At 66.6% G+C, this 26,250-nt stretch overlaps 1 protein-coding gene and 1 long non-coding RNA gene across 3 annotated transcripts; one reads left to right on the forward strand and one right to left on the reverse strand.

Annotated features, from left to right (window-relative positions):
- Window positions 1–307: 307 nt before the first annotated feature.
- Window positions 308–2,027, reverse strand: LOC122909938. Its single transcript, XR_006385197.1, has 2 exons — window positions 1,595–2,027; window positions 308–1,230 (listed from the first exon to the last, which is right to left on the reverse strand). It is a non-coding gene; the product is annotated as an uncharacterized LOC122909938 (long non-coding RNA).
- A 683-nt stretch (window positions 2,028–2,710) lies between these two features.
- REXO1 (RNA exonuclease 1 homolog) lies at window positions 2,711–25,927 on the forward strand. 2 transcript variants are annotated; one of them, XM_044254654.1, is made up of 16 exons: window positions 2,711–2,933; window positions 15,960–17,686; window positions 18,410–18,514; window positions 19,233–19,443; window positions 21,373–21,536; window positions 21,841–21,972; window positions 22,070–22,193; window positions 22,824–22,937; window positions 23,101–23,238; window positions 23,361–23,474; window positions 23,596–23,669; window positions 23,857–23,967; window positions 24,329–24,444; window positions 24,541–24,679; window positions 24,844–24,964; window positions 25,042–25,927. In XM_044254654.1, exons 1-16 carry the CDS (start codon window positions 2,777–2,779, stop codon window positions 25,128–25,130), a joined length of 3,636 nt encoding a protein of 1,211 aa, XP_044110589.1. In that variant the 5' UTR covers window positions 2,711–2,776; the 3' UTR covers window positions 25,131–25,927. The 2 variants fall into 2 exon arrangements, with proteins under 2 accessions (XP_044110589.1, XP_044110590.1); XM_044254655.1 differs by lacking the exon at window positions 2,711–2,933 and adding an exon at window positions 5,050–5,133.
- Window positions 25,928–26,250: the final 323 nt, after the last annotated feature.

A 26,250-nucleotide genomic window follows, 5' to 3' on the forward strand; every position in this document is an offset into this window, starting at 1 on the left:
ACGCCCGCACTCAGCGGTAACCAGGAGCGAGGCGCCCCCCCGCTGCCCTGGGACGGACCCGAGCCCAGGACGCGCAGGGAGGGAACCAGAGGCAGGAGGCCACATGCGGTGTGAGTCCACGCGCGTGACATGCCCAGACCGGGCTCCTCCACGGACAGGAAGGGGGCTGGGGGTGCTGGGGGCGGGGGAGGGGAAGCATGACGGCTGATGGGGGCTGATGGGGACGAGTATCTCGTTGGCTTCAGAATATTCTGGAGTTAGGGAGAGGGGACGGCTGCGCAGAACAGTGAATGTACAAATATGCCCCTGAGTTTTCACTTCCAAAATAATTATGAATAATTGATAATTATTGATAATAATATTAAGTAATCAATCACGGGCGCTCTCTGGTGGCGCCGGGGTGGGTCAGTCAGTGGAGCATGCGACTCTCCATCTCAGGGTCATGGGTTCAAGCTCCACCGGGGGTACAGAGATTACTTAAAAACAAAATCTTAAGAAAATAAAATGATTGATTCTGTTAACGGGACTTTCCCCTAAATAAAAAAGGGAAAAAACCCCACCAAGTGGACTAAAACAGAGGGGAGAGCCCTCCACCCCGGGCGCCCTGTTGGAGAGCCTCCCACCTGCCTCCGCCATTTCTTGTTTTCATCACTGAAGTCTTACCCCAGGTGGGCGCACGAAATCCAGGTTTCTGCACACGCCCCCCCCCACCCCACGAACGGAGGGCACGTTCACTCTTTCGCATTGACCCGCTTTACAGATACGTGTTGCAGATTCTGAGTCCGGCTGGGTTCTGAGCCCGAGATCCCCGGGCTGAGGAGGCCGGAATGTGAATAAGGACCCGACACTGTAGGCGCACGGGCAGGTGTGGGGGGTTGCCGTGGCGGGACACCCCCAGGGACAGGGGACTGTCAAGGGGAGAAATCCTTCACTGCTTCCGGCCCTCCGGCTCCCAGTCCCCTCCTGGTGGGCACGATCAGGACCCTCAGGAGCGCAGCCTCCAGCTGTCTCCGGCCTGGACGCCTGCTCCGGAGAGTCCCACGTAGGGCGCCTGGGTGGCTGGGTCGGCGGAGCGTCTGCCCTCGGCTCAGGTCCTGGTGGCGGGCCCGGGCGCTGGGGTCGAGCCCCGCCTCGGACTCCCCGCTCGGTGGGAAGCCGGGCTCTCCCTCCGCACCCCCTCTGCACGTGCTCCCTCTCTCAGTAAGTCTCTGTCGAATAAATAAATAAAATCTGAAAAACAAAATTAGATTGTGTCGTCTGCAGAGTCATCTCGGACCCTCCCCATCCCAGCGGCCCTCCTGCCGTACTTCTTAATTAATTTGTGATTGTGGTAAAAATACATAACATAAAACGTTGCATTTTTAACCATTTCTAAGCGCACAGCGCCGTGAAGCACACGCCCCCGTCCTGCAGCCTCCCTCCGGCTCCAGAACCTTCCATCCCCCCACGCGGAGACTCTGTCCCCACGAAGCACAGACTGCCCACCCCTGCCCCACCCCCTCCTCTCCGTCTGCGTGGACGGGACTCCTCTGGGGCCCTCCTGGGAGTGGGGTCCTGCGGGACGGTCCTTCTGGGTCTGGCCGCTTTCGCTGACCCGTGTCCTCAGGGTCCCTCCGCGTGCGGCAGAGGTCAGGGTCCCTCCTTTCTTCCTCCGTCTGGGCAGCGACACTCCGTTGCGTGGACGTGCCGCATGGTGTCCGCTCTTCTGGCGGCAGCGTGGGCTGTCCCAGCGGCCGCTCCGGTGCGTCCTGCGGCTGCGGGCAGGGGCGTGCGGGTCTCTCCTTAGGCGCCCGCTTTCCTCCCCCTCGGCCGCGCACGCAGGGGGGCCGCTGGCTCGTGCGGCGGCCGCACCCGGCACTTGTGGGGACCCGCCACGCCGCCTTCCAGAGCGGCCGCCCCAGCGCGGAGTCCCGCCGACACGCAAGGCTCGGCCCGACGACGCTGTGTTTTAAGTAGCCCCGGAGCCCGCGGCTCGGACTCACGGCCCGGAGACCCAGCGTGGCCGGCGCTACGGCGGGGACCCGGCAGCGCCCCAGGCTCCCCACTGGTCGCGGAGACGCTGGCCTGCCCCGCCCCCAGGCCGTGAGCCTCCCCCGTCCCACCCCGGCCCCGGTTGGCGGGCTCCAGCGTGGCGCCCCGGGCGGCCCCGGCGGACGGCAGGCGCCCAGAGGGGCCCCGTGGGGCTGGGCATCGCGCTGCCCACGAGCAGGTGCGTTTAGGGGTGACTCGGGCGGGTTCCGGGGTCCCGGGAAGACGCGCCCGCAAGACTCGCCTCGTCCAGCAGGGGGCACTTCAGGGCAACGCGCTACTAAAAGGCCAATTAAAAGCAAGGGACTGACCGCTGGGTCCTGAGAGATTTTTTTTTTTCTTTTTCCCCCGATCAGGCGCGCGGTGGACAGCTCGGGCGCCGTCGGGGCCTCGGGCTCAAGATGGCTGTGCCGCCGCCTCGGAGGGCCGGGCGGCGGCGCCGGCGACGCTCCGGGAGGCTGCAGGCCGGGCCGCCCGCGTCCTCTGCACGTCCCCCCGCGGCCGCCGGTCCCAGCCCGCGCGTCCGCGCCGCGCCGCTCTCCCTCGAGGGCCCGCGTCTCTGATCAGGCGCGCCGCGGGCAGCCGCTCCCGAGGTCCCTTGCGGCGGCGTCCCGGGGGCCTGAGGGGGGCCTCGGAGCAAGATGGCGGCCGCGAGGTCCGGGAGGCGCGGGCGGCGGCGACCGCGGCGCCAGTGAGCGGCCCGGGGGCCCGGGCGGCTCCGGGCCGGGGTCCCGCTTCGGGACGGACCATGCTACGCTCCACCGGCTTCTTCAGGGCCATCGACTGCCCCTACTGGGCTGGGGCGCCCGGGGGGCCCTGCCGGCGGCCTTACTGCCACTTCCGGCACCGCGGGGCCCGGGGCCCCGGCGCGCTCGTCGGCGGCGGAGCGGCGCCCCCCGCAGCAGGTAATGCCCGAGCGGGGCTCGGCTCCCCGGCCCAGCCTAGACTCTGCCGCCGGCGCTGTCCCGGCGCCCGGTTCTCGGCCCAGGCCGCTCTCCGCACGCCGGTGGGCGTCGGCTCCCGAGCCGGGCCCGGGCCCGGGACCACCCACCCCCGGGCCGGGTGCACGGCGCGGGATGTCGGCGAGCCTCCGCTTCGGGGAGCGGTCGGCGGGCCCTGGGCTCCTGCCTCTCCTCGCGTCCGGGCTCCCCCAGCGCCAGGGGCTTGCGGCGGCGCCGGTCTGTGGCCGCGCTGCTCTCCGCCTCCGCGCCTCCGGGAGCGGCCACTGCTGTCGCCAGTAGTGCCGTTAGGAGGGTCTTGGGAGCCCCTACTGCGTGTCCGGCGCGACCGGACGGGGAGTACGTGAATGCCCGGGGACTGGGACGGGAGGGGGAGGAGCTTCCAGGAATTCACTACCTGCTTTCGGTTGCGCGGAGGTGTCGGCGGACTGCACGTCGCATCACCGCGGTGATTGTCCTTGTCGTGGCAGGGCTTGGTGAAAGCGGGGAGGACTCAGGCAGGCTTCTTGGAGGGCGGGTGGGGTTTGAGCTGAGACCGTAGGAACGGGGGCGTCGCGGGGAAAGGCTCGGAGAAAGGATGAAGTGCTGTCGTTGCTTCTGAGGGAAACCCAGGCTCCCACCGGTGACCTCTGTCCTTCAGGACTGGCTCCCTCTTTCCGTCAGACCCCGACCTCCTCGCACCGCGCGTGTCAAGTTTCGTCTGTGTTTTTCCCCGTGAGAAATGATTGCTGCGGCACCTTCCTCCAAGGAAGGGCGCACGGGCTGCAGTCAGATAACAGGCCTTGTTTTCCACTTTGTCAGGAAAGGGAAAGTAGGATTTCCTAATTGGTCACATAAATTTGCTTAGCCCGCGGGCACCTGCAGCGCCTGTGGCCAGCCCGATGCAGGCGCTCCTGGGTTCCACACCTGTGGCGGGCACGGGGCGTGCAGAGCGGCGGGACCTTTCAGTGCGGCCGCCAGGAGCCTGCTGTTGAGGAGAAAACACACCCGTGCCCGCTGGTACCGTGGAATCCGCGCCTTCTACTCCCGGCTCCAGCGGGGGCCGGCGGGCGGTGGGGGGAGCACGAGGGAGTTGGCGCCCGGCTCGCCTGGTGAGGGTCTTCAGTCCGTGTACTTACCTGTTGGCACTGTGCGTTGCACTTTGCAAAGAGTCCCCTGATTTCTGGGTTCCTCACGGTTTACTAAGCGTTGGGAGAGGGCAGGACCACACCCCCATGCCGCTGACTTTCGACCTGGTCCCACGTCTTGAGTTGCCTTCCAGCCGCCTGAACCCTGGGGTGGGATTTCTCCCTTCATGTGTTCTTCCCACGGTAAGTCGCTTTTTACGTTTCTTTCTGCCTCACAGGTGGCCAGTTGGTTTCTCAAAGGGGACCCGTTTGGTGATGTGTGCCCCGCTTGCCGTGGGGAAAGATGCAGCCGCCTGCCCCTTTCCCCAGTAGGTCTTCGTTTTCCTTTGCAGGAAAGGAAAGGCCTGCTTCAGATAGAACGCTGCCTCCCCTGCAAGGGGCAGGGTCAGATCCCAGCTCAGCCTCTTTCTTGCTGTGGGGCCTCTGTTTCTTTGTCTGTGCCGTGCTGATGGGGTTGCTGCCTTCTGAAGAGGCCAGGGGAGAGTGGGTGCCTCATCCTTTCCCTGCCTTTCAGCTTCCCCTGCTCCAGATTTTGACAAGTTTCTTTCCGGCGGGAAGAGGCTACAGCAGTCCAGGTGTGCGTGGCCCACGCAGAGGTGCTCTGGCAAGGGTGGGCTGGGCCAGGTTTGCTTGGACTCATTTTTAAGCTCCAGAGCTGCTAAGGTGCTGGGTGGGAGCTGCCTGCAGGTGGGGTGTGGGGGTCCCTGTGAGGCCCAGCACCTCTGGTCTTGGGCCAGTGGGCGCTTGAGCCTTTCAACGGAGTCTGAGTCCTGTGAGGGGGCTGGGCAGGGGGATCCTGTTGCTTCCGGCCCTGCAGGCCCAGCCCCACTGCCCACCCACCCGGTGTGGGCCTCAGGACTCCCACCTCCAAACTCGGGTGTGGCATTGCCCAGCTGTGGCAGCACACACTCCGGCAGGCTCTCTAGAACTCTGAATGGTAGGGATGATTGTCCCCATTTTACAGATGAGGAAACTGAGGCCCAGAGATGGGGAGCCACTCTCCCGGGTGCACATGGCCGGTAAGTGGGAGATGGGATTGAGTCTAGGCAGTCAGGCCCTTGGCACACTCATCACCTTCCTCCAGTGCCTGCTGCCCAGTACGTGTGTGTCCCTCATGCACAGCGGGGCCCCCTCTGTGTGTCGGGCTCAGCGCTTGGCCTTGGGGCTGGCCGGGAACAGCGGTTCTGGGAAGGACAGAGTTGCAGGACTGGAGCACCGAGACCTGAGGACAGGCTGGAAGGCGGGTGTGGTCAGGACCGTGTGTGTGTGTGGGGGGGGTGGGGGGGCAGCACTGCCCTGGTAGGGCCCTTTGTGGTGTGGAGAGAAGTCAGGCCACGGAGGGACGGAGCAGGAAAGGAGTGTTTCCCTGCAGAGGGCGGGATGTGTTTCCTCTGTGCGCGGACTTGGAGCTGGAGGGGCACAGCCATGGTCACAGGCAGCCCCCAGGGGACGATGGCGCGGGGCAGGCCCGCCGACCCCGGCACCCGTGAGCTGCTTGCTGGTGTCTTCGGAGACGGGAGGAAAGGGCGCCCTCCTGCGTCCGGCGCTTCCTGGGCACAAGTGAAGGCAGGCGGCCGGGGGGGCGGGGGGACTCGGGTAGGGGGACTTGTCTTTCCTGAACTGAGAAAGATCAGATCCTGAGAGGAAACCGCACAGAGGGCAGCATCGCCTTTCGCGTCTGGAGGCCTGGCCAGGGTGTGCGGGGAGCCCGCGGTGCCTTTGCTAGCGGGGGGGCAGCGTGGCCTGGAGCCTGACCCACTGGGCCTCCGGCTTCGTCTGGGCCGGGAGCTCTGAAGCTGGCTGGGGGAAGAGTGGAAACTGGCCGTGGGGGCCAGTCGCGCTCTGGGTGGGGCGTGGGCGTGGGCGTGGGAGGGTGTGTCCCCGGCGCCGGGAAGCACGGAGCAGCCTCCCCGGCCTCCCCCTGCTCTGTGCGGGCAGCACCCCCTGCCCGGGGCGTTCCCGGGCCCCGCCCGGTGTCACCCGCTGCTTCTCGTGGAGGCCTCCTGACTTTCTTTTTAAGGGCCCCCCCACCCCTCCCAAGGTGCGGCCGCTCCCAGGGACCCAGCCTTGCAGGCCTCCCCGAGGAGACGCTTCCGCTGGTGGTGGTCCTGCTGTCGGGTGGTTCTGGCTGTCGGCGGGGCCGGGCTCAGAGGCGAGGTCCTGGGCTTCCCAGAGCCCTGGAGGCGCCTACGCCGGGCCTGGCCGGCCTCCCCCCGCGTTCTCTGTTCGGAGGCTTTTCCTCACCACTCGGAGCAACGTCCGACTCGGAGTCATGTTCGTTGTAAAAACCTCGTTGGTCCTGAACAGTCGGAGGAAGGGGGCTTTGTGAGTCGCCCGCGTCAGACCCTCGCCCCCCGCCCCACGGAAGAGGCCTTGCGGCTCTTGTGCGTCGTGGTCCTGCCGCGCTGATGACGTTGGATTCTGTTTGCGGAGGCGAGAGGCCATCCTGGGCCGCTGGCCCCGGCGTCCTGCCGCTGGCGGCCCCTCCGGAGGGCCTGAGACCTCCGCAAGCGGCCCTCTTCCCCTGACCTGGGGGGAGCCGCACGCGTACCGCTGCTCTGGGGTTTTAAAGTGTTTTTGCTCCGCGCTAGCAGAGCCGTGGGGCTCCCCTGCGGTCCCGCCCCCAGGAGACGCTGGGCGCTGTCTGGGGAGGCTGCTCCTGGCACAGGGTGGGTGGGGGCTGGGGTTGCTGCTCAGTACCCCAGGGCGCCCCACGCGCCCCTCCCCCATACCCGCAGGTTGGTTTCAGGCTGGAGCGCTCTGCTGCCAGGTGCGCGCGCGACGCCCGCTCGGCGCCTGGCCCGGGCAGGGGTGGCGGGCACAGCCTGCCGGGGTTCGGGGGAGCAGGGGCTGCTTGAGCGTGCCCCACCCCGAGTCCTCCAGGGGCTCCGAGGAGAGGAACAGGCCCCGTGGCTGCAGCCGGGGCAGGGCAGTGCCGCCCCAGGGGAAGGCGGTCTGGCTTCACTTTCTGTTGTGCGAAGAGCCTGTCCTGGGGGGCGGGGCGGGCCTGGCCCCCACCTGGCCAGCATCGCAGCCTGTGCCTCTTGGCCCTTCTGTAAAACAGGTAATGACTTGGGCCCTCCGTGGACAGACGGTGTCGTGGGAACGTTCTGGCCTGCTTTGTCGTCCGCTCGCTCCCTCTGCGCTCTGGGTCCTCTTTACAGAGCCACGTGTGGTGCCGCCACGGCGGGCCTGCGGGAGCCTTCAGCTCTCTGCCGGCCTGTGCAGTGGGGAGGCCGGGTGCTGTGGCCTGACGCACAGCAAGAGCCGGGTGCCGGGAAGGAAGCCAAGAGAGGGAAGAGGTGCCCGGGCCACTGAGGCTGGGAGCCCTTGGGGTGGCCTGCAGGCCGGGGGTCCTGGAGGGTCTCCTAGCTCCGCTCCTCAGTGAGCTGCGCCCTCCAGAGTCTGTGCTGTGCTTGGCCGGTGCCTTTCGGGGGATCAGGTGTACGTGCTTGCCATCTGGGGGCCTGTGGCCTAGTGGCTTTTCCTAGCTAGAGGTTTTCTGGCAATGGTCGCGCCAAGGGCCTGGCCACGGCAGGCCGGCTGGGGGCAGGCCCAGGGGAGCTGCCTTCCACTCGTGGCTTTCGTTTGCTGGAGGAAAACGGGGTGGGCAGCTGCTGGGGGGCCCAGAACCCGGGCACCCTGAGAGTGGGGCTTGGCCGTTGCACAAGCCGTGGCTGGGCCTGGACCCGTGTTCACGCGCAGGTGCACCTGGGCCCTGGTGTCTTCTGGGTGTGTCTGAATTCATTGCGCACCTGTGGGACGGCGCAGGGTTGGGGGGCATTCTGGAAGCCTAGGGTGGGTGTCCCCCAGCGCAGATGCGGCCCCGGGTCCAGGAGAGAGCGCCGTGGGCCCTGGGATTTGCAGACATCAGGCAAGTGTCCCCCAGCAGGTGATTCCTGAGCTGGGCTTTGAAGGATGAGTAGAAGTTGGCCTGGGGGCTGGAAGCAGGAACGGGGATGATAATCTGGGAGATTGGGCTGGGAGACAGGGCAGTGGAAGGCCTGGAATGTTCTGTCCTGCGGTGCGGAGGGACTGAGGTGGGAGGGAAGGGGGTCGTTGCTCTCTTGAGTTGCTGCCGCCCCCAGTGGCTCCGGCAGGGGTCCCTGACTTGGGATGGTCCCGAGGCTGCCGTGGTCCGGCCAGTCCAGCCCAGAGACGGCGATGGAGGGCTGTGCCCAGGGCCCCTTGGCTTTCCTGTGTGGCTTCGGGAGGCTGTCTGTGCCGCAGGGACTGTCTCCTCCGGCCACCACAGGGGCCTGTGTCCAGGGGAGCGGGTGCTCTCAAGGCACGGGGCCCCCGGGCCCGCGGTCAGGATTTCCGTCACTCGCTCGCTCGCTCGCTCCACGAACCGGCCAGCTCACTTGCGACCTGGGTGTGGAGGGGAGCCAGGCCGTCAGCGTGTGGAGCGGCTGGACAAGGAGGGGGCAAGGCCCAGGAAGGGGACAGGGATGGCGTGTCCGAGTGCCACGGGACTACATTCACTCCAGGTGCATCCTGGTCATTCTTGTGCCTGTGTGTCCTAGAGGCCAGATCTGTCCCCTCCCAGGTAGTGGGCACACAAAACAGTTGTTTGTCCCGAGAGATCTGTGTCCCCTACCCTAGCACAGTGGGCCGGGGGACCGTCAAAGAGCAAGGATGGGGGTATACTGTTCCTGGAAGCCTTTTCTGGAGGACCAGAAAGCCCTGGGGCCTCCCTCGCCGTGCACCCGTGCCCTGGCATTGTACTGGGTACCTGGGGAAGAGCACAGGCTTGTCTGAGCAACTTCGTCCCACCGGTTCTGCAGGGAGGATCGTGGAGGGCTGCCCGGAGGAGTTGCGGAGACAGAGGGCATTGGGCTCTGGGCAGGAATCTGGTCCTGTGTGAAGGAGCGGTGGGGGCTGGCCCACCTGGAAAGCCTTCCCTCGTCCCCCCACCCCCCAGCACCTACGTGTGGGTAGTGGTAAAAGGCACCGACGCTCGCGTGTGGCCTTGGAGCATAGGTTCTTCTTGGGGGACACCTGGCCCCCCGCCTGTCTCGGCTCCGTGACCGGCCTTGAGAGGTGTGGCTTTCCTTCTCTCCGCCCCCGCTTCACCCTGGAGATGCTGTGGTGTTCCTAGGCCTCCGTCTTGGGGGAAGGTGACCCCCGGGACTCCCACCCGCCACCACGTTTGCGGACTAGGAAGTGTACCAGCGCCAGCGCGAGAGACCCTCGGTGTTTTCCGTGTCGGGACCGTGCCAGCGACTTGGTGGCCCTCACGCGCTGGTGATGAGGGCAGCAGAGGGCAGGACCCCTTTGGCTGCGTGTATTTCCGAGCGCTCTTTGTGATTTCGTCCTGCCTTCGAGGCTTCCCTGTGGTTTTGCAGCGCAGCCGGGGTCCCCTCAGGGCCATGGTTCCCTGCCAGCAGGCTCCGGGCGCTGGGCCTTGGCTGCCCCCAGGCCATTCTCATTCTGGTCCTCCTGGGATCAGGCCTCGGGGGTGGGGGGAGCTCCCTTGTGTGTGGTCCTTGATGGCCAGAGAGAGCCCAGTCAGGTGGTGGTCTCAGGGCTGGCTGGGGCCCTTGCACTTGCTTTCGCGGGGGCGGGGGGGGGGGTTGGGTTGGGGAGGAGGGCAGCGAGGGGAGGCTGTCCGGGGCTCAGAGCTTTGAGCTGGTGTGTGGAGCCATCCAGCATCAGCCTGCCCTGGAGGCGGAGGTGGACCCCAGGTCCTGCTCCCTTTGGCGCAGAGCAGCCTCCTCATCAGGCGCATAGCAGGGCCCCCCCTTGTGCCCTCTTGAGTACCCCTTCTGTTGGCTGTCGCTCTTTTCTTCCTAGATGTCTGGGGTGCCCCAGGTGGCCCCAGAACTCCTCGCTCTGGATGGCCAGGTACTTTGAACCCCAGCTTCAGGCTCCTGGCCTGTCCGGTGGGCACTGGGATGTCCAGGAGTAGGGGTGAAGGCATCCTACCCTGGGGTGGCTAGGAAGGTGATCAGGAATAGACTCTGGGCCCAGAGAGGAGTAGTGATGGCGAGCCCCTCTGCGGCCCTGGGAGGGGGGCTGCTCTGGCCCCTTTTGGGGCTGGCCAGAAAAGCCCAAAGTGAGGGGTGGGTGCTCAGACCCTCTGAGCCCCAGTTGGCCCTGCCCTGCCTCCTAGCCAAGGCAGGGCTGGCGGGTAGCCGGTGCCCTACCACTGTGGCCTTACCAGGGTGTCTCCCCTCCCCTTCCGCAGCTCCTGGAGCCTGGGTGGCTTCAGTCTCTGCTAACTAGTCCTGGCTTTCTGCTTATCTCAAGGGTTGTGGGGACGGCCTCCTCCCTGCGCCCTGCTGCCCCCGTGCAGGGTCCCCAGGCTCTGGCTGCCCCCAGGTTGGAGGAAAGTTCCGCTGGGGTCTTATCAGGGCTCGAAGCCCGGGTGGGACCGCAGTGCGGCTGTCCTTATCGTTGTTGGACCTTGGGCAGCGTAGGAGAGGGCTGGGGCGACAGCCAGCCCTTCAGAAGGCAGACGAGGTCGGCTGGTAGCGGCAGGACTGCTTTCCGGGCGGGGAGGACGGAGCTTTGGGGTCAGCCCTCTCGCCAGCTGCCTGAAGCTTAGGGAGCAGCCCGGCTCCGAGCCCCCAGCCTCCTTATCTGTGGAATGGGCAGATGGGGGGGGCAGGACGATCTTGAGGGCGGGCCTGAGCGCCTCCTGGGGTTTATGGTGGGGCTCGGGGGCCTCCCCCAGTGGGGCCTCTGTGCTCGGCTGTCTTGTTAACCCCGCATGCCTCTGTAGGAGGGTGCTCCGTGTTTTCTAGAGCTGGGTGCGGTGGGCGCAGACGCACAGACGGGGCCCAGGATGGGGAGTCGCTCGGCAGAGGGGAGGTTGGGAGGGATCGGAGGCGGCTGCCCAGGACTCGGGAGGCAGCACTGCCCTGTCTGTGGCCCTCTCAGCCCCTCGTGGTCTGCACAGCAACTCTCGGCTGGCCCCATGTGGGCTCTCGCCCTCAGGGGGCCATGGCCCTGGACAGTGGGGCTTTGGCTTTCTCTTGTGGGGCTGGGAAGCCCACCTGCTGTCCGGCGTCCTGGAAGCCTGTTTCAGAAGCGGGCGGTCAGAGAGTGGCAGGACACCAGAGCTGGGGGGAGGGCAGCTCTCTCTTCCGGCTGGGCAGGTCCTGGGGGGTGTGGGGCCTAGGTGGGCTGCGGTCTGGTGTGGGTATGGGAAGGGGTATTTGGCAAAAACAGCCTAGTTAATCTTGTTTACCAAGTGCGTGCTTACTCGGTGCAGACCCTCAAGGGAACCGCCCCTTGGCTTCCATCCAGATAAATCCCCTGAGAATTAGAAGGTGTGTCCAGGGCGCCCCACAGCCCTTCGTCGTGACTTCTTGGTGCCACCTACCCGAAGCCTTCCTACGTGCTCCCACGGGTCGGTGGGCAGTGCCCTGGGAACGCCCTGTAGCTCGTAAAACATTTTCTTGGGGAGCTTCTCCAGTTCCGAGAGGTCCCCCGATGGCCCGGCCCTCTGAAGCAGGGCAGGGCAGGGGGCTAGATCCTAGGAAGGTCCCCTCCCCGAAGCCTTAGGTAACTTGGCTGGGGCTCAGTGGGCGGAACTCTGGGCCCCGTGTGCTCACTTTGAAGCCTGAGGCTGTAACGGAGTTCTTGGCAGCTGTGCTCGAAGCTTCTAGACCTGCCTGGAGCCCCTTGGGCTGCTGACGGAGTCTCATAGTACCGGCCAGGAACTTGAGGCCCCAGGGGGGCCGGGGCTTGGCCTTGACCTTCGTAGGCCCACTGAGTGTGGTTTCTTCTGCTCTGTGGCTGGGCAGGCCGCCTCCGGCTGGGGCTGACGACAGCCCACGTAGGCAGGGCTTCGGGGACGCTCACGTCAAGGGACTGGGAGCCTGGCCTGGACTTAGCCAGGAGCTGCACCCGCTTCAGAGTCTGAGCTGCCGGGACCCCTCCCCATCTGAGAGGCCAGGCTGCCTGGAAGCTCGTGGGGGTGGACTCAGTGGGGTTGCCCTTGGATGCCCGATACAGGCTCCAACGCAAGAGGCTAGACAGCCCCCCTCCGTGCCCCTTGGCCTCAGGTCCCCCCACCCCCTAGTTAACGAGGGGGGTTCGTTAACGAGGCAGCCTTCAGGCCTCCGCAGACCCTTCTCTGTCCCTCCTGTGGGGTCTCGACCTAAGCATACCTCCGCTTGGGGGAAACCCTTTCGAACTGTGAGGTGGCCTGAGGTCTGAACTCTGATCTCAATTTCTTTGTTTCTGTTTTTTAATTTTTTAAAAAAAGATTTTGTTTGACAGACAGAGATCACAAGGAGGCAGAGAGGCAGGCAGAGAGAGAGGGAGTTAGCAAGCTCCCTGCTGAGCGGAGAGCCCAATGTGGGGCTCGATCCCAGGACCCTGGGATCATGACCTGAGCCGAAGGCAGAGGCTTTAACCCACTGAGCCACCCAGGCGCCCCGATCTCATTACTTTGAAACAGGGTTGAGGGGCTTCTGGCTGATGTGCATTTTTAAAATTAAAAAAAAATTTTTTTTAAAGATTTTATTGGGCGTGCCTGGGTGGCTCAGTGGGTTAAAGCCTCTGCCTTCAGCTCAGGTCATGATCCTGGGGTCCTGGGATCGAGACCCGCACTGGGCTCTCTGCTCTGCAGGGAGCCTACTTCCTCCTCTGTCTCTCTGCCTGCCTCTCTGCCTACACTTGTGATCTCTGTCTGTCAGATAAATAAATAAAATATTTAAAAAAAAAAGATTCTATAAAAAAATGTTATTTATTTATTTAACAGAGAGCACACAAGCAGGTGGAGGAACAGAGGGAGAAGCAGGCTCCCCGCCAAGCAGGGAGCCCGATGTGGGGCTTCCTCCCAGGACCCTGACCTGAGCCGAAGGCGGCCGCCTCACCAACGGAGCCCCCTGGGTGCCCCGGATGTGCGTAGTGTTCGAAGCCCCTCTCCCTGGCAAGGGTAGGGAGAACCCCACCCATTCATCTGTGAGCAGCCCTGGGGGCCGTATTCCCATGAGGTGGGCCGGAGGCCCCCTTGAGATCCAGCAGCGCAGCCCCTCCGTGCACGTGCCCAGTCAGTGCCCCCCCCAGCTTGTGGCCCACCCGGCCTCTCTCTGCTGGCAGCCAGGACTTCGGAGGGGAGGGCACTGCCTCTGTTCACTCAGGCAGCGTCGGGCCGGAGTGGGTCTCCCGTTGCTGCCTTTGGGCTGGGTGTGAGGGAGGGTGGGCTGGGAGGGCGGCTTCTGCCTCTGACCCGGGTGGCTGTGAATTCTGCCCCCCGGCTCCCCACCCCATGTCTGGGAGTTTCCAGCTGCGACGGGGGCGCGAGCTGACCGCGCCCTGGCGCCCCAGCTCCGTGACGGTGAGCGCTGACTTTCCTCCCGGTCTCTGACTCGCAGTCCTGGTGTGTCCTTGGTCGTCTGAAGCGTCACTTCCTTTCCTGTAACTACTACCCAGGCCGAGATTCCAGGTTAAACGCCAGGCAACAGGCCCACCGCGGCCCCTTCCTTCCTCGGGCCCCAGGCAGCCCCGGCCCAGCCACAGGCCCCGCACAGCTCCCTCTCCCGACGGCTGGCGGAGCGAGAGAGAGCTCAGTGATGGGGCTTGGAGTGTGCTGGGGCTGCGGGGGCGCCTCACCACGGCCTGGGTGCCTTAAGACCGCGGACTCATCCTCTGACGGCTCTGAAGGGCCAAGGTCCAGAGCCGGTCCCCAGGGCTAACTCCACGGGTGGCCGGGGGGCCCCTTCCTGCGGCTCCAGGGGAGAAACCGCTGCTACTTTCCAACCACAGGGCCTGAGGTCTGGCCGGGTTTGCTTTCGGGGTGCTAGAGAGTCATCTGTGATTAGACTTTTTAGAAAGTTGTTTGAATATGGCTGGGACACAACACTACACGAGTTCCAGGCGGACAGCTGGGATTAGTGGTGAGTGATTTGAAAGGTTCCTACGTGGGTCCCTCGGGGGCTCAGTCGGTGAAGCGTCTGCCTTTGACTCAGGTCGTGATCCCGGGGTCCTGGGACTGAGCCCCGCAGCAGGCTCTCGCTGCCACCTTCCTCCGCCTCCGCCTCCTGCTGCTGCTGCTCCCCCGGCTTCTGCGTGAACTCCTGCTCTGTCAAATAGAGTCTTTAGGAAGAAAAGTTCATATGTAAGGGGTTTTTTAAATTTTATTTTATTTTAAAATTTCACATAGGAGCGCGCCTGGGTGGCTCAGTTGGTTAAGCATCTGCCTTTGACTCAGGCTGTGATCCCGGGGACCTGGGATCGAGCCCCGCGTCGGGCCCCCTGCTCAGCGGCGGTCTGCTTCTCCCGCTGCCCATTACCTCACTTGCGCTCTCACTCGCTCCCTCTCTCAAATAAATAAAGTCTTCAAAGGAACATAAATAAAATTTCAGATAGGATTTCCTTTTTTTTAAAAAAGTTTTTTTTTTTTTTAAAGAGTTTATTGATGTGCGAGGGAGAATGAGCAGAGTCAGGGATGGAGGGAGAGGGAGAAGCAATAAGCAGGCTCCCCGCAGAGAAGGAAGCCCGAGGCGGGGCTCGATCCCGGGAGCCCGGGTCAGGACCTGCGCAGCAGGCCGCCGCTCAGCCGACCCACCCGCTCGGGCGCCGCTCCGCCGGCTCCCGGTGAGGAACTCGGGATTCCGAGTGCTCGCCCGCGCTGTGTTTGTGTGTCATCTCTTTCTGGGGACGTCGGGCTTGGTTGGCTCAGCGTTTATGTAGCGTCTGTGCTCCTGTCTGGGCGTGAGAGCGGCCAGGAGCTTCCTGCGCACAGCGGCGGTTTGCTTGTGCCGGGCTGGACCTCGGGGCCTGGAGCCGGTTCTCTGTCCCGCAGCTGCCGGCGCGGCGGACTCTTCACCTGTGAACCTCACGAGGTTGGGACACCAGGACGGCTCCGTGGGAAGAGCGTGTGACCCCCAATGTTGGGGTCAGGAGTTCAAGCTCCCGGTTGGCTGTGGAGGGTACTAAAATAAACAATAATCGTAAACTTTTAAAAAACATGAAGAGGATGTAAGCTTGTGGTGCCTGGGGGGCTCAGTGGGTTAAAAGCCTCTGTCTTCGGCTCAGGTCATGGTCTCAGGGTCTTGGGATCGAGCCCCACATCGGGCTCTGTGCTCCAAGGGGAGCCTGCTTCCCCCTGCCCCTTCGCCTGCCTCTCTGCCTACTTGTGATCTCGGTCAAATAAATAAAATCTTGGATGTAAACTTGGCCGCACCGCACTCGGTGTCCTCAGACTGTGATTTGAACACACCATGCTTTTTCTTTTCCCCACCACGGGACCGTGGCTTGGATGGCATTCTTCTGCCTCACCTTTCCCTGAAAAGCATTGTGGGGCTCCCTCGCCGTGAGCGTCCGTGTTGTCCGGGCATCTGCAGGGAGCCCTACAGGGGACCCTTCCAGGGTGGCCCTCTGCTCCCCGTCCCCCAGGCCCTGACTCTGCGGTGCACGTCCTGCCCCACGCCGGCTGGGTCTGTGCCTTGCCTACTGGCCGGCCCCGCGCTGCGGGAGGAAGTACGTGCTACGGCTTCACCCTGGGCCGGGCCCGCGGACTCGCCTCCGCACCCCAGCTCCCGATGGCACTTGTCCGGCCCATCTCCTCCCTCGTGCCAGTTCCACGACCTTGGCCGAGAGGTCTGTGGACCGAGCGGCCGTACCTCTGGGGCCCACTTCTGCTTCCTCACTCCGCCTGCCTGCGGACGGGGGTGGGGCGCACTCTGGAGCCTTTGGCTGTTGGCAGAACCTCTCTGGGGGTTTGCCGGAGGCCCAGCCCCCCAGCGGGTCCTGGTTCTGTGCTGGTTCGTGGCCCTCGGCCGCGGCGTCAGGGCTGAGGCACAGACCGAGGCCGTGGCCGGCTGGGCTCGCGCGCGCGGGGCCGGAGCGGCCGCTCACCGCTCTCTCCTCCCGCTTCCCCTTTCAGGGCTCGGTTACGATCCGTACAACCCCGAGCTGCCCAAGCCCCCCGTGCAGAGGGAGAATGGAGCGCCGGGCCGGGGGGACGAGCCCCGCTCGGACATCCTGGAGCTGGAGCTGGTCAACCAGGCCATCGAGGCCGTGCGCTCGGAGGTGGAGCTTGAGCAGCGGAGGTACCAGCAGCTCCTGGAGGCGGCCCGCGAGCACAGCGCCGCCGAGGCCCCCGCCGTGGCGCCCCGTGGCCCTGCCGCCTGCCCCACCGCCGGCCTGGACGAGGACGCCTTCCCGCTGTCCTTGGATTACAACCCCGGTGGCCGCCGCGGCCTGCTGGGCCCCGACGCCAGCTACCAGCCCAGTCCTGTGGCTGCCGCCGCCGAGGCAGGTAGCAAGTACTCGCTGGCCTGTCTGGGTCGGGCGCAGGGCCGAGGTGGGGGGGGCGGTGGCACCCTGGAGTACGTCCCCAAGGCTGTGAGCCAGCCCCAGCGACACGGCCGCCCCGTCCCCAGCAGCAAGTACGTGCTGGACGACTCCAAGCCGTCCACGGACCTGGAGTATGACCCACTGTCCAACTTCTCCGCCCGGCTGCTCAGCAGGGCCAGCTCCAAGGACGACAGGGCCCCCAAAAGGCCCAGGGGCTCCCGGGGCAGCGAGCCCTACACACCTGCCCTCAAGAAACCCTGCGACCCCTTTGCCGGCTGCGATGCCAGGTTTTCAGACTCTGATGACGATGCCGCCGCAACCCCGGCCGTTGTGCCTGTCACCAGCAGCCCCCCGAGAGCTCACGCGGGCCCTGAGAGCAAGGCCCCCGGGCAGTCAGGCTCCAGGGAGGGCCAGGACGCCGAGGAGGGCGGCCCGCGGGAGACCAAGGAGATGGCGGTGCAGTATGACGTGGAGGACCTCGGGCAGCCCCCCAAGGACCCTGGGGGGACGCCCGTGGCCAAGCCCGGCTCTCCGGCCAGGGCCTCCCAGGAGCCCAGTGGCTCCAAGCAGGGAAAACCCAAGAAGAAGAGTGGGGCAGCGCCCGCCCCCAGCCACAAGGACGGCGTCCGGAAGAAGGACAGGGGCAGAGACGGAGAGCGCGGGAGGCCGGCCGGGAAGCCCTGTGCAGACCGGAAGGGCCCACAGGCTGGCGGCCCCCGGCATAGGACCGAACCGCCCGAAGGGACCAAGAAAAAGCCATCTTCGGCCACCCTGGTGGCCAGCTCAGGGAAAAGCCGGCCTGACCGTGGGGGTGTCCCCCAGCTGCCAAACAGGACCGGCGGGAAGACCGCGTCGGGCAAGCTGGCCGAGCGGAAGGCCCGCTCCCTGGACGAGGGGCCCCCCCGGGATGCCCCGAAGCTGCAGAAGCGGGCCCTGAGCCACGCAGACCTCTTTGGGGACGAGAGCGAGGATGAGGGCCCGGGACCCGCGGCGCCCCCCGCCGCCCCGCCCCGCCTCAGCTCCACCTCCGACTCGGACTCGGACTCGGACTCGGACTCCGACAGCAGCCTGGGCGGCTCGGCCGCTCGGGGCCCGCGCAAGCGCCTCAAGGCCCCCCCACCCACCAGGCCTGCCCCTGCCTCTCCCTCCTCATGCTCCTCGTCCTCGTCCTCCTCTGGGCCAGGCGGGGGTGTGGACTACTCCGCCCTGGAGAAGGAGGTCGACTTTGACTCGGACCCCATGGAGGAGTGTCTGCGCATCTTCAACGAGTCCACCAGCGTCAAGACGGAGGACAGGGGCCGGCTGGCCCGGCAGGTGAGCCTCCCCCCCCCGGGGGCCTGCCCGCTGCCCCCCTTCCCCGTTCCCCGCCTTGTCCACTCGGAGCAGGCTTAAGGCCACCCAGCAGGCTCCCGGAGCGGCGTTCTGAGATGCACAGAGACCAGGCAGGGCTGGGCTGTGTGTCACCCACCTCTCCCTCCCTCTCCTCCATCCCCCAAACCCGACCCGGCCCCCCCGCCTTTCTGGGTTGGCTGGCACGTGTCCCCATGCCGGCCGCCAGGGGGAGCTTGCTTTCCGCAAAGCTGAAACTCGGCTTCTGGGAGGGTGGCGAGGTTCTGTTCGGGCCGCCCGCTCTTCTCCTGCCCTGCTCTGCTTACAGACCTTTGAGGTGGTGCCCCGTAGATTTCTCTGCCTGGTTCCTGTGTTTCTGAGCTGCCCCTGTGAGTGGGCGAGGGAGGGGAGCAGGAGGCAGTGGTCTGGGCCGGAGACCCTTTTGGCCAAGGCCCGCGTCACCCTTGGGCTGGGGTATGTCTGCAGGCGATGTGCTGGGGAACCTGTTTCCTCCCCTGTGAGCCGGCAGGGCTTGGCGGTGAGGGCCCCACGTTGTATCTCAAGCCCTGGGAGCCCCTCCGTTGAGTGCGTCACTGCCTCCACCCCCCTCCCCCCACCCTCAATCCTGGAGGTCTGGGAGCTGAAGTGGTGTTGGGGGGCTGGGGCCCGAGGGGTGGAGCTTCGCTGAGGGGCGGGTATGTGTTTCAGACCCCCAAGGAAGAGAAGATCGAAGACAAGGGGCATTCGGGGCTGACCACTCTGTTCCCTGGGCAGAAGAGGAGAATTTCTCATCTCGCCAAGCAAGGCAAGGAGGTGAGCATCTGCTTTTGGGTGCTGAGTAGAGGTCGGCAGGAGAGAAGAGGCCTCTGTGTGCAGAAACCAGACCCCCGTGTTTCCACGGGGCAGGGAGGGTGAAGTGACGGGTGGCCCTGGAGTGGCCGTCCTCCAGTGGGGTCACACAGCCCAGCCTGGTGCTGGCTGGGGGATGTGCTGTGTGATCCCAGAGAAGTGGCCCGACCTTTCTGAGCCCTGGTTTCCGCTGTGAAGACAGGAACGGCTGCTGGTGGCCAAGGCGAGCCAGCCGGCGGGAGGTCGGGGCGGAGGGTGGGGCTCCAGGCCGGGCTCCCGGGGTCCGTCCCTGGGCCCCTCCCCGGGTGAAGCTGGACACTGGAGAGGACTGGAGCCGGCCGGATTGGACGGGCGCGGGGACTCCCCCCACGAGCGGGTGTGCCTGTTATCAGGGCCAGAGGCACGGCCTGGGCATTCTGAAGGCAGAAGCCAAGCGGGCAGGGCCACGAGGTGACCCGCTCCGGGACTCGGAGACATGAATTTGAGGCCTAACATGCTGAGCTCCTTGGTTCCCGCCTGGGTATCTAAGGGCTCAGAAGAAGGCCCCAGGGTCGCCGGCTGTACCCAGGCCCCGGAGCCAGTGCCTTCCTGCCCTTGGCCGTGCCGCCAGGTGTTCGCCCCGCGCGATCTTGTCTGGGTGCCCCCAGCCTACAGCCGCTCCCTGGGGTTTGTCGTCACCCAGGCGGAGCCCGTGAGGAGAGGCCCAGCTCCCCCCGCCCGGCCTCCCACCGCCCAGGAGGTGTGCTATCGGCGGGCCCAGCAGGCCCAGCGGGACTCGGCCAGCTGGCTGCAGGCCCCCCAGCAGCTGGCGGAGAAGCCCTCCTCTGTCCACATCTCAGCCCCTGGCGAGAAGAGGAGGATCGCGCATGTCCCCAACCCCCGCCTGGCTGCCGGTGAGTCCCAGGGCACAGTGGCTCTGCGCGGTGGGAGGGGCCCAAGGCTCCGCTTCTCCGCTTCTGGTGGCCTTGAGCAGGGCTCAGCGGGGGCCTCAGTGTGCTTTCCTGGGAGATGGGGGTAAAGGTCTCTCCGACCGTTAGCGGTCAGGCGTAATGATGCGCCCAGTGGCCCTGGGCCTTTCCTGGCGTTGGTGCTGGTAGAGGGTCTGAGGGCTGCCTGCCTCCCATCCCTTGTCCAGCTCACAGACCCAGAGCCTCCTCTGGGGCCCCGAGCCAGAGGTCTCCCTGGGATTCTCCCTCTGTCCCTGCCCCTGGTCTTTGTGTCCTTGCCTCCCCCGGGCTTCTCGGGTATCGGAGGCCGCTAGCCTCCTGGGGGCCGGTCTGAGTGTGGGCACTGAGCCCTAGACGGCCATGCCAGGAACAGGGAGCTGGCCGTGGGGTTGTGTGTGCGGTGGGACTGCAGGCTCTCCTCTGGTCTGGAGGCCTCGGGGGCGGTCTGGTACCGTCCCCTGCTCTGCGGGGTGCGCTCCGCACTCGGGAAGCCGGGTCACGGCTCTGTGGTCGGACGGGCGGGACGCTCAGTGGGTGTCTCTGGTTCAGCGGTGTCTGGAGGGGCCTCAGGGGGCCTTGTCCAGATGCGGAGTGCGCTTCTCGGGGGGAGGCCCTTGCTGTCTGACCGGCTCCCGGGGGATTCCCTCGCTGCTGGTTCCGACACCCCCTTGAGGAACCGGGCCCGAGGGCGGCCCCGCGAGGTGGGTCTGTGAACGCAGGTACCCGTAGCCAGCCCGGCCTCTCCCTGGTTCCTGGAGCCTTCTTCAGGATAAGCTGCGCGCGTTCTGATGCGTCCCCACCCTGAGCTCCCCAGTTAGGACCCGATGGTGAGAGCTGTCGGCTCAAGGTCTGTAGCTGCGGCCAAGGGCGAGGGCCCTGAACCATGAGGGGCCCGGGCGGCGGCTCAAACCCAGCTGCTGCCCGCGGCCGAGCTGCGCACTTGGTCCTGGCACGTGGGCCTCGCCATGCGCGCTGGGGCAGGGGGCCTGGCATTCGGAGGCACGGGGGCGCCTCCCTGAGTGGCAGTGGGACCCACCTGAGGTCTTGGGAGTCCTGCCCGGTGCCGGCTTTCCTTTGTCACAAGCCCGCGTGCCCCTGCGGCGTTTCTGTCTCAGTGAACCCGGGAGCAGACTTGCCGTCCCTGGGAAGTGCGTGTTCTCCGCTCAAGCTGGCAGAGGCAGACCCTGCTGTGGGATGGGCCACAGCCGGCTGGTGCTGCCAGTGTCCTTCCCGAGTGCCTGGGCCCCCGGGCCCCCTGCTGTCCTCATCCGTTCCCATTCTCCCGTCGCGGCCGGGCCCGGGAGCAGGGCTGGTCCGAGGCCCCGAGCACACGCACGCCCGCACCATCTGCCTGCAGCCCTCGGAAACGGCCCTGCAGGCGGGTGCCCCCCTCCGTGGGTGGGGGGCGGGAGACTGTTTGGTTTGTGACCTCATCAAAGGGAGCAGCAGAACACACAGGCGGCGGTGGGCAGGCCCGCTGGTCACAGTGACCGGGCCGGGGGTGTCCCATACCCTCTGGTCCTCCGCCCAGGAGTCAGGGCCTGTCCCCCTCATAGTCAACGCCTCAGAGTCGGGGGCCGGAACATGTGGCAGAGGCTCCCCGCGTGGCCTGCCACTCGCCGGACCACCCCGGCGGCGACGTTGCCTGAGCCGGCCTCCAGAGCCCCGTTTGCGTTTCCCCCTTCTCCATGGATTTGCCCGGAAGCAGATAGAGCCTAATGTCCTTCCACAGCCCGTGCCCCGCAGCCCGGCCCTTCCCCCTGTGCTCCGAGATGCACGTCCTGCTGACGCTGAAGGACCGCGGCTGCCTGGTGCTCTGCAGCTCGGTGATGGGCGTGCTGTCCTCCTGTGCTCACGCCCCCTGTGCTCCGCCAGCCCCCACAGGTGCCAAGAGGGCCCTCGCCGCCAGCAGCAGCCAGCCTGCCGATGGCCCCGAGTCGGGCAGCCAGCCCCTGAAGGCGCGCACGTTGTCAGGCATGGCGTCCAAGACCACCACCACTGTCACCCCCAAGCGCGTCGCCCACAGCCCGTCCTTACAGGTGAGCGGGCCGCTGCCCGCCCTGCGGGAGCCTCCCCCCACCCCCCGCCTGGTTCAGAGGCACTGGGCAGGGGGTGCGGCGCAGTGCCCTGTGCCCCGCCCTCACCTGGCCTCAGTCTCCCCCCTCGTCCCCACTGCCAGCGTCATCCGTTGGCACCGCGAACCAGCGGCCACCCTCTTGGTCACCGGAGCCCAGAGGGTCCGGCAGGGTCCACTGCGTGTGCGACGCCCTGGGGATTCTGAGAAATGCATCAGAGGACCAGGTGGGGACACGCCATCTCCCGACAGATCTGTGTCTTCCCTAGAGTTTAAAGAAGCCCATTATCCCGAAAGAGTTTGGGGGCAAAGTCCCCACGGTCATCCGCCAACGGTATCTCAACCTGTTCATTGAGGAGTGCCTCAAGTTCTGCTCCTCGAACCAGGAAGCCATAGAGAAGGTGCGCGAGCCTGGCAGGGGGCCGGGGCCGGGGCCGAGGGGCGGCTGCTGGGCCCCAAGCCCGGGAGCCCAGGCCTGAGCTGTGTGTCCGTGGCCAGGCGCTGAACGAGGAGAAGGTGGCCTACGACCGCAGCCCCAGCAAGAACATCTATCTGAACGTGGCCGTGAACACACTGAAGAAGCTGCGGGGCCTGGTCCCCAGCTCCGCGCCCGGGCTCACCAGTAGGTCGGGCCGGGGGCGCCGGGCGGCCGGGCGCTTGTGTCTGCAAGGGTCAGGCTTGCGCCTGCAGCGCGGGGCCCAGGGCCGGGGTGTGGGACGCTGGCCGGCTCTCTGCCGCCCGGAGCACCGGACACCGCCCCTGGAGAGGCCGTGGGAGGGGCCGGTGGCGGGTGCAGCTCTGGGCAGCGGGTTTCTGCGGAGACGGCCGGGGCCACGGGCCCGCGCTACCGCCTCTCCTTGCCGTTGACAGCCCTCTGCAGCGAGCGGCTCCGGGCTGAGGGCCCCGCTGGTGGGCGGCCTCTTCAGGGGCGAAGCTGGGCCTGCTGTGTGTCAGCTCCGGGAGCCCCCCTGCCTCTCGGAGGCCCATTAAGCCATCCGTGCGCTCGCTTCCCTGCTCTCCCGCTCCCACCTCCGCCCCCCACAGCTCCCCCTGCGCAGGGCCCACGGAGCCTCTGGAGGCCCGTAGGTCTCCCCCGTCCCCTAGGACTGCCACCAGCAGCTGGTCCCCGAGTTAAGGTGGGGCAGGAGGGCCGCCCCCAGGTCACGGGCAGTCAGGCCTCTTCTGACAGGCCCCCCGGAAGACGGAGTGCCCTCGGGAGTCTGAGCCCAGTTTGCCCTCCCTCCACCTACAGAAACCAGTGGCCGGAGGCTTGTGTCCCATGAGATGGTGCTGGGGGGCAAATTGGCCACCAAGACCAGCTTCTCGCTCAGCCGCCCGAGCAGCCCCCGAGTGGAGGACCTGAAAGGTGAGCCCAGTCCCTCCTGCGGCCCAGCCAGGCCGTCCCGGGCGCTCAGCCGCGGCCACGGTGCCGGCACTTCTGCCCCACCCCCCGCCAGGCCCGCCCCTGCTCACCTGCCTGGCCCTCCCGGCCTTGCTGTGGGCTGACCACCGGTCCCGGCCATCCCCAGGGGCCGCCCTGTATGGCCGCCTCAAGGAGTATCTGCTCACCGAGGACCAGCTCAAAGAGAACGGCTACCCCTTCCCTCACCCCGAGCGGCCGGGGGGGGCCGTCCTCTTCACGGCCGAGGAGAAGAAGCCCAAGGACTGTGAGTGGCCCCGAGCACCCGTGCCGGGGGTGGGTGGGGGCGGCGGGCGGAGCGGCCTCTGGGCGGAGGGGCAGTCAGGGGCCTGACGCCTGCACCCAGCCCCCACCCCCGCCCGCCCGCAGCGTCCTGCCGGATCTGCTGCCGCTGTGGCACCGAGTACCTCGTGTCTGCGTCCGGCCGCTGCGTGCGTGAGGAGGAGTGCTACTACCACTGGGGGCGGCTCCGCCGGAACCGGGGTGAGGCCCCCGGGAAGGAGGCTGGAAAGGCCCGGGCCTGTCGGGGGTCCCCCTGGTGCGCGCGTGGAGGAGGCGCCTGCTGGGCTGCCGGGGCCCGGCCCTGACCGCCCCTCTCTTCCAGTGGCCGGCGGCTGGGAGACCCAGTACACGTGCTGCTCAGCCGCCATCGGCTCCACTGGCTGTCAGGTCGCCAAGGTAGGACTCGCGGCCCCCGCTCGGTGCTCCCCTGTGGGGAGCGGCCGCGGCCCGGCCGCAAATAAGGGGCCGCCCGCGCCGGAGCCCTGACCCCCTTTCCTGTCCTTCGACCCGTGTGCCTCTGACGGCGGCCTTGGAAGGAGCGGGGCGTCCGCCGCCCTCAGCGGCCTCCCCCCGCCGCCCGCAGCAACACGTGCAGGACGGCCGCAAGGAGAACCTCGCGGGCTTTGTCAAGACTTTCGATAAAGAACTTCCGGAAGACGCTCACCCCGGGATCTTCGCCCTCGACTGTGAAATGGTGAGTTGCGCGTGCTCGGCCGCCTGGCGCCCGCGTCTGCAGCCTGAAGCCGGCGTGGGTCCCAGGACAGAGCAGGTGAGGGAAGAGCGTGGCCACGGCGGGTGCCCCTCCCCGGTGGCTCGGCACGGGAGAGCGGCCGTTTCCCACACCGCCACGAGGGGCTCTGGCCGCGGCCCTCGGCTCGCCCCAGGTGCGCGGAGCGGCGCCGCCATACCCCCGGCCTGGCGTGCAGGGGGCTGCTGGGGCTTCGTGAGGGCACCCCGGGTTCTCGACGGCTCAGGCTCCCAGAGCAACCCCGGGAGCTCCCCCGGGGGGCGGGGCGGGGCGGGCGCGTTGTCACACGAGCCTCCCGGCCGCGCAGTCCTACACCACGTACGGCCTGGAGCTGACGCGCGTCACGGTAGTGGACACGGACATGCACGTGGTGTACGACACCTTCGTCAAGCCGGACAACGAGATTGTGGACTACAACACCAGGTGAGGCCCCGCTGCCCTGCCCCTCTCCCCGCCCCTGGCTTGGGCAGCCCGGAACCCTCCGTCGCGACCCTCAGGCCCCAACTCGGCCCGCTGCAGGTTTTCAGGGGTGACGGCGGCCGACCTCGCCAACACGAGCATCTCGCTCCGGGACGTCCAGGCCGTCCTGCTGAGCATGTTCAGTGCCGACACCGTTCTCATTGGACACAGCCTGGAGAGCGACCTGCTGGCCCTGAAGGTACTGCCCGCCCCGGGCCGCGCTCGCCAAGGGTCTGGGAGGGTAGCTGGGGCTGTCCTGGGCCCCGGGCGCTCAGCACGGTGGGGGGTGGCGGCTGGGCGGTCCTGTGGGGCCCCTTCCTGCCCGGGCCCCCGTGGTGTGTGTGCCCGGCCGCCTGCCCACAGGTCATCCACAGCACTGTGGTGGACACGTCCGTGCTCTTCCCGCACCGCCTGGGCCTCCCGTACAAGCGCTCCCTGCGGAACCTCATGGCCGACTACCTCAGACAGATCATCCAGGACAACGGTGAGCCGGCGGGCGGTTGGGGGAAGGGCCGAGCCGGGGGGCGCCCACCCTGACGCACCGCCCCCCGCGCCCCATAGTGGACGGGCACAGCTCCAGCGAGGACGCCAGCGCCTGCATGCACCTGGTCATCTGGAAGATCCGAGAAGACGCCAAGACCAAGCGGTGACCGCTGCCGCCCGCCCGCCTTCCCCGCGGCCCCGGCCCGGCCCGGCCTCTGCCCCAGCCTCTTCCAAAACAGTGCAATAAATCTCGAGAGCTAACCCTGTCCACGTCGCCAAGACATGGAAACAGAGAGAGCGGGACGAGCCGGCGGCACGGAGACCACCTGGAGCCCTGCCCCCCACCCGGCCCCCTGCGCCGCCCCTGCCTTGTGTCCTCTGGAGACTGCTGCTGACTCCCCGAGGAGGCCGGACAGACGTTCCCCGCTCCCCCCGGCCCCCGGGCCCGCTGCGTCCCTGGCAGCCAGGCCTCCTGGCTCTCCGGCCGGGCAGGCTTTTCGTGGGTGTGTTCGAGACAGGGGTTTTTTTATTTTGTATTGTTATTTTTATTATTTGTAACTTAAACCTGGCGACTCGCACAGTTGTCTTTTCCCTACCCGGAGACGCAAGACCCTGGTGCTGCCTTCCCTGTTGGGGGAGGGGGAGAAGTTGGGGGGCCGGGGGCCGACAAGCTGGCACTTGGGCAGCCACCAGGACCAAGAGTCCAGCCTGGCCTGGGCCGGACGGGTGGGAACTGGACTCCATGACCTCTGGGAACCAAGCCAGCCCCCACCCCCCGCCACTCCCCCCCCCAGGGCCTCGCCTTCCGGACCCCTTCAGGGCGCCTCAGCCTCTGGACCCTGTCTTCCCGCCGGAGCCTCATCCTCCCCAGGGGCTGTCTGTAAAGGCCTGCAGCCTCCCAGGGCCCTGAGCCCTTCTTCCCCAACCCGAGGCAGGGACAGAATAAATGTTTGTATGGATTTTAGTTCGTGTGGCATCTGGTGGTGGTCTTAGTGCCAGGTAAGCCTGGTGGTCAGGACCCGCCGCTGAGCGAGAGAGCAGGAGCACATCCTTGTCCGACTTGCTGAGGACCACCTCCAGTGCCTGAGCTGTCCCGGGCCTAGAGATGCAGACGCAGATCCTGGGTGGCCTGGCTCCCCAGGGGCGCCGTCATGGGGGAGGTGATACCCCAGTCCTGTGAGTGAAGCCGCCTGGCTGGCCCGTGGGGGGCAGGGTGGGGGTGAGGAGACCCAGGGCGCCACCGTGCCTCGCCCTGGCAGGGCTGTGAATCGGGGGGGGGGTCTGAGA

The sequence above is a fragment of the Neovison vison genome, chromosome 6, assembly GCF_020171115.1.
Source record: "Neovison vison isolate M4711 chromosome 6, ASM_NN_V1, whole genome shotgun sequence".
Classification (NCBI taxonomy): domain Eukaryota; kingdom Metazoa; phylum Chordata; class Mammalia; order Carnivora; family Mustelidae; genus Neogale; species Neogale vison.